This window comes from Argiope bruennichi, chromosome 1, assembly GCF_947563725.1.
Source record: "Argiope bruennichi chromosome 1, qqArgBrue1.1, whole genome shotgun sequence".
In the NCBI taxonomy this organism is placed as follows: Eukaryota; Metazoa; Arthropoda; class Arachnida; order Araneae; family Araneidae; genus Argiope; species Argiope bruennichi.
In genome coordinates, this window is record NC_079151.1 from 19,070,632 (window position 1) to 19,084,383 (window position 13,752).

The 13,752-nt window shown below is 27.0% G+C and overlaps 1 protein-coding gene across 4 annotated transcripts in view; it reads right to left on the reverse strand.

Moving 5' to 3' along the window:
* The window catches only part of LOC129968090 (paired box protein Pax-5-like), a 157,034-nt gene extending 149,718 nt beyond the window's left edge, over positions 1 to 7,316 (reverse strand). For 3 of the 4 annotated variants that reach the window (XM_056081942.1, XM_056081938.1, XM_056081936.1), the window contains exon 1: positions 6,873 to 7,316. In XM_056081942.1, coding sequence (XP_055937917.1) covers positions 6,873 to 6,936 — 64 coding nt within the window. In that variant the 5' untranslated portion in view covers positions 6,937 to 7,316. The remainder of the gene's footprint in view (positions 1 to 6,872) is intronic. The other variant, XM_056081937.1, reaches the window with a different exon arrangement.
* Positions 7,317 to 13,752: the final 6,436 nt, after the last annotated feature.

Sequence of the window (13,752 nt, forward strand, 5' to 3'; positions counted from 1 at the left end):
TACCGCGAAATTTGGAGGATAAATGAATCAGACATTTACATTTTTAATAGTACTGTGATCTTATAGGTTTGGTCCCATTAGAAAGATTCTTGCAGCTGATAAGCAGAGGATATAAAAGGTAATTAAAATAACACGGCCACCATATTTGATAATGTGACAATATCATGGACATGAAGCTGTATATAAACAATGCAATTGAAATTAAATATAACAAATATCCTGTGCGAAACAGCTGTTCGTCAAAGGTGACTAGTATATACATATAAGAGAGAGACGGATGTGGCTTAAATGCGACTTATCAAAATCTAAAAGGAAAAAAATCAAATAAAATCTAGAATTCCATTATTTATATGCAAGCAATTGTTACCGGCTTAACATTTGCCGATTAATACATTTAATGTAAGATTTCATACTTAACATTCATAGAAGTAAAATTCAATTCTGTAATAATAAGGTAATTAACATGGATATACAGCAATTTATATCAAGGTTTGCTTTAATTAAATACATATTATTTTTTGCATTTATTTTGCAAACATATAAGTATTTTAATGCAAATTTAGAAAATTATAAAATAATATAAATTTGTATAAATTCTTATAAATTTATAAGATAATTTGGTGACTTAATGTTTATTTTATAAATTTGTTGTCTTAATGTTTTTAAATTAAATATTTCGTTTCGAATTACTCTAATACAGCTCATATCATTAGATATCTTTATTTTTAACTCGAACTTATCAATAATATTATCATGTATTGCTTTCCAAAAAGAGGTACGTAAATTTCAAACAATAGTGAATTATATGCGGAAAATTCTAAATTACATTCTGTTCTATAAAATTACTTTACTTAAAGAGAATCAAAGTACAACAATCGAATGATAAATAACTTCCTAAAAAACTAATAACAACGGTAATTGTTTCAAATTTTTTCAAAATATTTTGATTAAATTAGATTTTAAACAAAATTTATGATTCCGATGGAGGCATTTTCTCAAATTTTCAAGTGAGGAGAAATAACAACATGAAAATTTTGCAACAAAACTATAACTTTAGGTTTTTAAAAAATTCTAGGGAAGCGAAACAAAGTTCTTTAATTATGTATGCATTACATACATTATTAATATTTATATATTTTTATATTATAATAGGCGAAAATTTCTGATTTATAAATTTTAATAAAAAAAAATTATATTTTCAAATATTTAAATATAACATGGAAGCAAAAAGCGTTCCCATAAAGATAAAATTGGGAGAATGCTATGCAAATGGGAAAATAAAATCTTACTCTTTCAATACTGAAATATACATTTTCAAATTTTTCATGAATTTAAGGAAGTGTTGAATCAACACTATTAAAACATTCATGAAACATATTGAACATGTAATCACTAAGGATAAATAATTGACTGTGGCATAATTGTTTGTGGATTACGTAAATATTTCGATTTTAAAGTTCATATATATTTTGCCCTAATTTACAATTACAAGCTCTGGCACATCTTTCACACTGAAATTAGAATAAACTCTATCATAAAATTTTACATCTATGATAATTATAATCACTTTTCTGAGCAATAATTTGATATTTAAGAGAGAATTTATGTCATGAAAGCTTGAAATGTTGCATTATTTAAAAATTTTTTTCACTCTTTGGCGAAGTTATGTGTAATGTCTAGCATCTAATTATTTATTCTTTATATAATAATTCTTTACATAGTATTCTTTATATAATATCAAAGTGTTTGGCCTCCTGTTAAATTATATAGCCTGTATTGTTTAAATATAATTTATAAAAAAAATAGTAATTTTTGGTTGGTTCCAACACAAATTTATTAAATTATTTTCAAATAAAATATCTATTTATCTAAATATCTATTTTTTTAAAAAAAATCTCCATGCCTTAGTTTATCTAAATTATAAATGAAACCTGCATTCCGAATCACTAGTATAGAATATTATTTACTAACTTATAGAAAAGAAATAAAATATAGTTAATTTGCAATATTTAACAATGGTTTATTGCTACTAGAAAAATTACAAATATGCATTCTATTACTTTTCACAAACTTTCGTTATGCATTCATTTTTGTTCAAAAATTCATTCTCAGAAAATAGAAACTCGAAGTAAAAATTGCTAAAAAAATATTTCTTAATTCTAAATACAATATTTTGGATTTCATTAGAAACTATAATTATTTACATTTTATTGCAAGATTGGCAGAATATTTAACACAAGCTGTACTATAAAAAAGATAATATGTTTTAAATTAAAATAAAAGAGATTTACGTTATTTAAAGAAGACCTTCGCTAACATTAATCTATTTTATTAAATATTTATTATTTGATAAAAATTTCCTAAAAATTCCAAAGATAAGGAAAATATAAATCATTAGAAAAATGTAAATATAAGGAAAAAGCGAACATTGGTTCAGATTTCTTTAAATGCTGCATTTCTACAAGTTTTCATCATTTTATTATTGTAAAAATAGTTTAATTGCCACATTTTGAATAAGTAAGAAAACATTCACAAAGCATCAAGTAGTCATCAATGTATGGAAATTTTTCAAATAGTATATATTTATATATAAGAGAATAATCAATCATGAAAAATTTCCAATGAATTTTACTTTAAAGAAAAAAAATCTGGCATCGCTTTAATGGAATTTGTATCACAATTACTTAAAGCAAGGCAAGATAGTAAAAAAATATCATCTGCGAAATTAGGCTTATATATTTATGTGAAAGTATGCGTCATTAGGAGAAAGAATTACCACAGGGGCACGTGAACGAAATATATAATGATTCATTACATGCTTACTTAGAGAATTAGAATACCAAAACATTTGTGTTTCGGTGTGAAGACATAATTATATGTAGTTTTACTTGACTGCTAAATTGGTGTTTAATTGTAATTAATAGAAAGAAATTATTTCCGCTTGATCTTTGAAAATAAAAATTTAAGTTGGTGTTTAAACATGGAACACATTTTATTTCAACATAAACCATTACAATGAGTCAAAAAAATTTAAATATGACAAAAGACAATTGTTATTTCGTAGTTTTTTTTTTTGTTTTTTTACTGACCTCATTAAACATAGAAAATTTGTTTTGAAAAAAGCAATTTAACAGTAAAAGAAACTAATTAATTGTTGAAATTTGTGCCTTTTACTATTTACATATAAAGAATATGTTTGTATTCAGATATGTTTAAATTTAAAATACATGATGTTTTTATATTTATTTTTAAAATATATAACAACAAAAATAAACACAAATTTTAATATCCTTCTTAATTTTTCTTATAATTTACATATATGTATATATGTTTACCTAAAATTTATATATTTTAGCACAGAATATTAATTTTAGATATTTATGAATAGTTTTTGCAAAAACATTTTAGGAAAAGCAGTACACATTACTAGACATATGTAATCCCTACATTTTGAAATTTCAAATATTAATTTTTTTTAATAACACCAGATTAAAGTATAATTTTCTCAAATTCAGTTTTACATAATACAAGCGAGGAAATGTAATATCACTACTTCTGAAACATTCTTCATTTCTTTTATTTCCCGACAAGCAATTTTAGAAGAAAGTAACGGAGATCAATATTAACTAACTTAAAATGACTTTAAAATAATATCGATTGTGATATAAATATTTCAAGTAGTAGTGTTTCAAAAATTTTAGGATCATCAACAAAATGTTTTTTTTCTAATTAAAGATCTACTTCTATTAAAACGAGTAAAAAGCAAAGTATCTATTCGTAAAATATCTATATGTAAATAAAATAAAAAAAACTATGGAATAAAATCATTTCACAAAAAAATTATGTATTAAATAAAAAATAACGTGGATAAAAGTTTCTGTGGTTTGTGTTTAAAACAACATTTAGATTTCATTTTCAAAACGAAACGATTTAATGTAATATGTGAAGAAAAAATGAACGGTCTTTTTAGATTATAAATATTATATTGAAGATAAATCAAACTTGTTTATCATAATAAATTACTTGTATGCAATTAAAACTGACACGCTGTTTTCATTAATTTTTATAATGATAAAGGTTTTATAATTTTGAATATAAACTGCTTTATGAGACTTTTAACAAGAAAAATAGAAATCGCTTTTAAATTACACAAAACGATAAGCTATTTTCTATAACAATATTTTCTTTTTCTAATACACATCTATAAATTAAATACAAATATTAAGAAATGGAAAATGACATTACGATTAATTAAATAAACTAAAAAAACAGGAGGCAAAATAACTAATAAAATATATTAAAATGACATTATTTATAAGATTTAAATTGTTTAAATTTTTTCTAATTTCTTAGAATTGAATATCATTAAAAGTTTTTTTGCCATTGCCACAATTTAAAATCAAGTGATGAAATTGGATATAGATTATTTTTTTCATAAAATAAACAACATCTTTTGAGTTTTTCTGACAAGAAATTTAAGATAGCATTAAACGAACATCATTCTCTATAAGAAAAACATGGGAACTAAAATAAATAAATAAATAGAGCTTTAACATTTCTTTTAAAATATATTCGAACAAAAATATACAATCGGACAATAAATACAATCTTTCAATTGTACCTATTATTATCTAATATATTTTGTAATTATCATGAGAATAGTATTTTTTTATATACTATCAGGATAAAATAATTAGGAGAATTTCTCTTATCAATGAATTGCTGCTATAATTTGATGCATTAGTACGTTATAACTAATATTTTCAAGCTGTAATATTTGAAAATACTATTAATTTTCAAATGGCACAGGAAAGTTTTCAAAAAAAAAAAAAAAAAAAAAAAAAAAAAGATTCTCATAGATAGATAGTTTTCAAGAAAAAAAGAAAAGTATATATGATACACAATATAAGCACATTGAAAAGGTATTTTTCTTTTAAGAAACGTCTCATTATCAACATGTTTATTTACGAGTTTAATTCGTTACATTATGTATCACAACTACTCAATCAAAATCCTGATTTTCAGTAAAGAATTACATAATTCTTTTTTAATTTAGTACAAATTTGTGTTAAAATTATTGGTATTGTCTCTATCAGATGGTTTTTTTAGCTTCTTTTCACAACCGAAATATAGTTATAAACGGTAAGACGGTTTAAAATAATATTTCATAAGGTAGCAAATACCAGCTAAAATATAATATAATTGTGGCTGCTTTCTTTTAAACGAATTATTTCAACCTATAAACTATTTTCTTAGTGATTAACAAGTAAAAACAATGCAAGCTTTAAAATTTACGTTTCAGAATATAATGAAGAAAAATTGAAAAGAATTGAACTTACAAACGGGTAAGTACAGCAGTTTTTAAGTCTTTACTTTTGCAAATTTTGAATTTATGCAATTTTTCTTATTTTTTCTTCTAATTTATAAAATAACTCTTTAAATTATACAGCATTTAGATGTTCCAAATGAACAGTATTTGTCTGTTTAGATATTTCATTTTATGAGGGATAAAATGTTAGTAAAATAATCTAAGATTCTGAATGAATGTAAATCCAAAAGTTTAAAGTATTGATGATGTATACAAATCCAAAAGTTGTAATTGGAGAATTGCTTTCAACAGGATTATTATAAAACTTTTATGAGCAAAAATAGGTTATAGGAATTCTTTAAATTTTAAATACAAATCCTGAGATTTGTAAAATTTTTCTCAAAAAGATGATTGCAAAATTATCTTACATCTGTAAATGACTAATGTTATCAATAAAAGTTGAAATATATTCGATAAAAGATAAACACTGAAATATGAATGAGATCGTGGAAACAAACTTGATAAAAAAGGAAAGGTTCAATTATGTTTTTTAAGGAACTAGCTAATTTTGTTTCAGAATAAAAAGCTTGTAAAATAATGTAAGATATTGAATGAATGTAAATCCAAAAACTGCATTTGGAGAATTACTTTCAACATGATTACTGTAAAACTTATATAAGCAAAGATAGGCAATCGGAATTATTTAATGTCAAATGCAAATCTCGTGCTTTATATAATATCTCCCAGAATGACGATTGCAAAAATGACTTAGAACACATCACTGTGAATGACTAATGTCATCAATAAAAGTCGAAATATATTCGTTAAAAGATAAACATTCAAGTATGAATGAAATCATAAAAATGAGCTTATTTTATTTAAAAAAAGGTTCAATTATACTTTTTTTTTAATAATGTAAGACATTGAATGAATGTAAATCCAAAAACTGCATCTGGCAAATGACTTTCAGCATGATTATAGTAAAACTTTTATGAGTGAAAATTAGTAGTCGGAATTATTTAATGTCAAATACAAATCTCGTGCTATATAAAATGTCTCTCAGAATGATGACTGTAAAAATGACTTAGAATGCTTGACTGTAAATGACTAATGCCATCAATAAAAGCTAAAATATATTCTTTAAAAGATAAACATTCATGCATAAAAGAAATCACGAAAAAAAAAAAAAACTATTCAATCATTTAAAAAAAAAAAAAAGAAAAGGAACTAGTTAATTTTACTTCAAGTTTTTTTTTAATATTCTGTCTGACATGAATGTTCAGTTGCAGAGGAAGTTTCTGCGAAAGTATTGTTTCAAATATAGTTCTACCAAACAAAAAAGAAGCCAATTCCTCCAGGTAACGCCAGCGATATCGAATGTGGGTGGGCTGCCTGCAGCAGAAGAGTGGACATATTAAATGAAATAAATTCTCCAGAGCGAGAGACAATAGAAAAGAGGTAAGTGGGAAAACAGCCGGTCACGGTTTATTGCGTAGTCACTGATCCACGCAAAAACGCACGCGCGTACACAGCACACACATAGCATGCAGGAGCATCTACTTACGCTTACATGAATAATATTCCATCATGCTTGCATTGTAGCGGTAAGCCGTGCTCAGGTCCATCATAAAGTTCAGTTGCACGGCTGCCGGCGCCAGCACTTTGGTAAACAACACGTTGTTTCACAGAAGAAACGGCGAAAACAAACAAAAAGGTACTCTTGGTTGCACTGAATATTTCGCCTACCATACACGCGTGTGGGCTGTCATCGAAGAGTTAAAAGGTCTCCATTGATAAGTAATGGCATTTAAATTTGGCTATTCAAATTAGGCAGGCAAATCAAACTTTTAGGAGGCCAGTGTTGTGTTAAAAAGGCCTGTGGAGCAGCAGCAGCGCCAGATGTAGAGTACGGCAGAGAATGATATTAATTCTTGTGAGCGCTTGTCTCGCTTTCTCCATTCTGTGGCATAATTGAGCCCCCTTGGATAATCAGATTCGACCAATAGCCGCGCTTCCAGCCGAATGGAAGAGCGGAGTAAACCCGAACTTTTTTCCACTAGATGAATCGGAAGGGTTCCTGCCGTTGGCGCCTTAGCCGGGAGGTGAGAGTTGGTTTGGCGAGAGGTGGGATTTCTTTTTGATTGTTTTGTTTTGACATTTTATAGCCTTGGCGTTTTTCAGCTCCAGCGACATTTTTGTGCGCTCACGTGAGTCACGCTTTCGCGATGGTCCATTATCTTCTGCCTGTCCCAGTGACGACGAAATAAACTTCGCGAATCATTGACGGCACAAATTATTTCCTACCCATGTTTCTTTATCGAAATCGGCTGCAAAAGGGATTCGCTTTAAATTATTTATTTACTATCTATTATTAAGACAGCCTTAACAATTCTTCCCAGAATAGTAAAAATTACATTCATCTATTTAAACTCCCTTGATTGAAACGTTTAATTACATCGTTTTAAATAATTTTTATGCCATTAAATTGATAATTTTGATATTTTAAAGTTATAATTTAAGAAAAGCAATTAATGATATAACATGCTTGAGTTCTTTGTTCAAACATAAAAAGAAATATCTTCAATGAAATCACTGAACTTCAATGAAATCAAAGCATTCAACACCAGTGCCATAAAAAGGAAGATGGGGTCTGTTCATCATCTCACGGTAAGGCAAAGACGAAATAATAAATTTCAAATGTTCTTACACTAAATAAAGTTTGTACACTGGCTTGTTGAAAACTAAATAAATCCACTCCATTGTTATCTATGCGCATTTCACATTAGTTAGCATCCCCTTTGAATATATAAACACGAAAAAAGAAAAGATGGTTAAAAAAAGTTTTTAATTTATAAACTCGTATATTTTTTTTTAAAAAATAGTCTGGCCTAATGGTTAAAATATATAGATAAATCAGATTTTTGCTATCATATTTATTTTGTTTAAGAATTAAAACTTGTAAAATTATCTATTTCAGAAAATGATCATTCTTCCGTTCTTCCATCTTTTAAGTAAACAAAGAATAATAGCCCTCCTACAACCCTTTCGAGCTTTGAATTAAAAAAAAATAACAATTAGCTTTTTTTATTTATTGATAATCTTCAATAATCAATACTTGCTTACGAATATATATACTTGCATATATATACTTACGAATATATATATACTTGCGAATAATATATATTTACGAATATGTATTAATACTTGCTATACGAATTCTATGAACTTCTAATTACATCATGACTCAAACATGAGGAATTATTTTGCTTCATGAATCTTACCTATGAATGAAATAAAAGTTAGTTACATCAATTTTTTGGAGACTTTATAACCTTCAGTTATTGGGGTAATACCAAATTTGCTGATACTTTTTGAATAAGGACTAAGCTTGGATATTAGTTTAGTTTAATTGTATTAATGAAGCTATTTTTGATAGATGTGGCAACTTTGAATAAAGCCAAATGACTAAGAAAACATTTGAGAGGGTACTCTATCTTCCTAAACTTCACTTCATACCAGCGCCAATTTAGAGCTTCAAGCTTCAGAGCAGTTTCTCCCGACATTTCTACTGTGTCTGGTACGTGATCCAGGCTGAAATGTGTTTATAATGATAAGACATTTCGGGAATAAGATATCAATTTTGAAGTCATACTCGAAAGTTTAATCAATGAATTACAATTTTGTGTTCTGTTGAAACGAATGGAGGGGTTGGGGGGATGGGTGATGACGATTTTTAATGTCAGTCTCACTGTTTGACTACACTTTAAAATGATATTTCTAATATGAGTTATACGCCTTACAAATATTATTCTAAAAATACAGTATATAGATTTGGGAAAAGAAAAATTCTTGTTTAAGCACCATTTATGTCATCTGACTGAATAGTAAGTAATATTTTAGTATGGTGTAGGAACGAGAAGAAGGGTGGTAAAATAATTATTAATATAACAGTCTCATCGTCAAACTGCACTTCAAAATTACGTCACATGTATCAATTATTCCTTTGTGTAGAATAATTATATCTAACAAATAAAAATAATTCAAATAGTTCTTTTCAATCACCTAATAGATCGTGTTAACATTTTTATCTGAAAATAACCATATTTTCTAAATAATAATCTGAAGTTCGAAATCAGGACTGTTAAAAACTTATTTTCTTTATAGAAAACAATTTTATTTTCTTAATTACGAAATTTCGATTATTGTTATATTTCTATCGAAATTGGAATGCATTTCTGACAAATTCCTTCATGTGGATGTTTCTGAATTTGACATTCTCACTTAAATTAAGTTTCTTTCACTAAATAGATTTAATAAAATTAAATTCTTTCTTAATTCTGTAGCAATTCAACAACAATATTATTGAACAAACAACCTTAATGAAGCATTAACTTTTTACGATTTTTATTTTAATGAAATCTACTTAGATTACTAAAAATACATTAACTTTTTCCAAAACAGCTTTAAAAATTTACAAATATCCTCATTAAATTCAATACACATGACTGTTTAAGACATAAAAACAGTACTTTGCGCAACGATCACTCTAATCGTGATTTTGCAATGTAAACAAACAGCCCACGTGGTCCGGTGTTTTTATGCGTGAAGCTCCCGTTGGCGGCGCCTTTGGCATCCTTCGTAATTCATTCCGGCGCGTCAGCAACCCTACGATCTCTGGTCCAGAGAGGCGGAGGGTAAAGAGCGAAGAGAGCAAAAGACGTGACGCCATTTGCTGGAACGGCGGATGGTGACGTCACAGGCATGTTTCCACCAATCAATGACACGCAAGACGCATGCCGGAAGTCGCTGTGGATCGCATCTCAGAGCTCTCAGTTGGAAAAACCTCGTGAAATATCAGAGAATTAATAGTGGACGATTTTCAGTGCTATTTTTTTTTTTTTTTAAGGAAACGGATTTCAATGAAAATGAAATTCTATTAATTTGTTAATGGTATTTATCTGAGTAAATAAGGGTACGTAAGATACAGAATATTATTTTTAATATATTTTTTATTGAATGTTTGTGAATAGGAAAGATAAACATTAATATTTCTTCACAAATATAACAAATTCCTTTAAAGCAGATAGAAATTATAATAAAGAATTAATTCGTGTAAGTTTATTAAAAATATTTAGTCGATTGGAGTCTTTTTGTTATAAAAATCACTCGCAAATATATATATATATATATATATATATATATATATATATATATATATATATATATATATATATATATATATATATATATATATATATATATATATATATATATATATATATATATATATATATATATATATATATATATATATATATATATATATATATATTATTTTTAAGGGATAGGATTAAAAGCAGAAGCGAACTTCTAATTCAAAACATTTTCGCACGATATTATTTTCAAGATTGATTTGACTGTCTTTACATGATCTTAATAAAAATAATAAAGATAATGTAAAGATAGATCAAATAATAGGAAATGAAACTGACATCATCATCATCCTAAAGTTCATTTGTGTATTTTGAATCTTCTGAGAATGGAGTAACTTCTGAGTGATAATATGTTAAATATTACCATTGAAAAAAACTTTAAAACTGCTACATTTTTTAATTAAAATTTTTCGAATTCTTTTCTTTGAGAGTAGCTATTTCCCAAGAAGTAATTTTACACCAAATTTGATAGCTCTAAAGGCAACGACCATCCCTGTAAATGTTTCATGAAATTTGTAATTAGGACTGTCGTAATTTACAGATAATATGCCAGTATATGAAAGTTATCCAACGTAGATGAGTTGAAAATTTTCTGTGCAGAATAACTCAAAGTTCCAATGCAGAATAATTGAATGTTCCAATGTAGGATAATAACTGAAAATTCCAATGTAGCAATGATATTGCTTGCCTCCTCAGCCAACTTGTTTTCAGAATTAACAGAAAAACCAAACTCGTATAATATATTATTTTCGGATCTTTTCTGATTCTTTCAGGCGCATCTCTACACTTTATTAAATTTGTAACAAAAATATTTTAACAAGTCTTGAAAATTAAATATTACCATTAAATAAAACTCTAATTTTTTTTTTATCAATGTTTATATTGTGAAATCTGGAAACGGACAACTCTTTCATTAAATAGAGAAAGAGTGGCGCAAAGCTATTTATAATTTTTTTTGAATATAGGAAGTAATCAAAATTCAAAATTTAATATATCAGGACGTAGCATAACTAACACCTATAAATCTAAAAATTGATTAGATAAGATTTATTACAGTTTTTCAAAAAACCTATTGATGTTCTATCAGCTGCTTAATTTTTGTCATTTGCTGTTCTTTCTCTGTATGCCTAGTTAAACAGTCTCGAATATGATACTATTGTATTTGACATTAGTACTCTTTTTATTTTATTTGACATTACTGTCAATTTCAGGAAACTCCATGCGAGAATATTCTCTCCCGAGTATTCTCACACAACATAACGAGCTCTATGTTACGACTCGTCATTCAGTGAAGAAAATAATTTTGGATCACTTTCATTTGACCAAATAGATCCAAAATTTGATGAAAAAATGCTAGTGGAGTGAAAAAATTATACAATATATTGAATTTCATTTATATAGTTTGTTGTCTTTCTGTATTCAATAGAATCTATATATAAAAACTCTAATGTGCGTGGCACAGAAATAGTTCTTATTGCATTTATAAATAAAAGCAAATTACTGTACGAGTATTTCAGATTACTTCCGTGAACGCCTTTAGAGCAGCCGTTAATTCAATACTATGCTTATTAATAAACCAGCAAAACATTATTTGAAATGCTCTTGATAGGGGCTATCAAAAGCTATTCACTCTAAGGAAAGAAGATGTAAAAAATATCAAGAAACAGGCGGCAAATAAAGTTTAATCGAATTCTAAAATAAGTTTAACCAGTGCCAAATGAGTGGTAGCTATGGATTATGTATGGAAATCGATGGTTACATTTCTCCAAAATACTATCTCACAAAAATGGTTTTTGCATTATATTAACACTAAAGAAATTACTTTTTTCATGATATTAATTTCATTTCTATACAATGTCTAGTTTTTAATGTCATAAACAATTTTTAAGGTTATGATGAAATTCGAACTTTTCAATTGTCAGTTTTTAACAATGTTAAAACTAAAATAAAAGAACAACATTTTCTTTTGAACTTTAATTCTGAATTAGGATTTTCAGTTCCGCTTTTATTTCGTGCAATTTCTGAAATGCACGTGTTGCAGTTCCTTTTGACTTATTCAATGAAATTCAGGTTTGTCTGCCTTATCAAGTAACAAGGGATACATATTTTTTATAAGATATGTATTTTGCAATAACATTTAGCAACTTAAAAAAAAACACAATATGTTCGAATAAGCTGGACGCTTAAGGTGGCTAGCTCATAGCAATTCTATTTCATCGCGTTAGAATACATGATTATAGAAAATAATTAATCCTAATATTAATTTAGGTTGAAGTCTTGTTATAAATATATAATTCTGCTGTTAAAACCATATGCAATAAATTATTTATCTTACTCGTCGCTTTTTAAAACGCGAGTAAAAAATGACTTTGTTTTGTGACTTAAGGATTCCAAAACTTATAGATTCATCAAAGATTCAAGTTAAAATTGTTCAACAATCACAATACTCTGTCTCTTACTTCTCATACGAAAGAATAAAAAAAAAGAGTGATATATTTAGTTTTTCTTTCTGGAGTAGTTGTAATTGATATTTAGCGTAAACGTCCATTATTAAACAAAAAAAAAAATAATTTTTATCATGCTTCTTTTTTCAGGCATAAGTTTTGCGACGATATACATTAGATTATTTATAACTTATACAGGGCAATCTTAAAGTTCTTCCCTGCTTCTTAAAAGTTGTTGCAACCATTGATTGTAATACTGTAAAAGTTTTATTATGAAATAGTTATTTTCTTAATTTTTTTTTTTTTAGCTCATCAGATAGCGTAATAAATGCTGAAATAGGTTCTGTTTCCGATTATAATCAAAATGACATCTGCAAACGGAAAAGTTCCTTGTGTTCTTTTTGTTTCATGAATTCAAATCGACCATTTCTGTTCCGTGTTAATTTTGGAATAGGTTAAAAGACAAACAAAAGGCTTTCAACGCCAGTTGAAGATACTGACACACTGAAAATGTATCTAATCCTATAGGTATTGTGAACACTGAAAGTGTATCTAATCTAAGCGTACTGATACACTAAAAGTGCATCATCATCTATCAGTTGAAAATACTGATTCACTTTGTGTGAAAGCTGAACTGTTTAACAACACTTGGCGGGAATTGGGAAGCTGCTTTGGCATTATATGAATTTGAGATTTACTGATATAAATGATTTTATTAAGAACTTTACAAATATCTTTACAATATATTGAAACAATCATATGCTAAATTATTACAGCGTTTAACAAT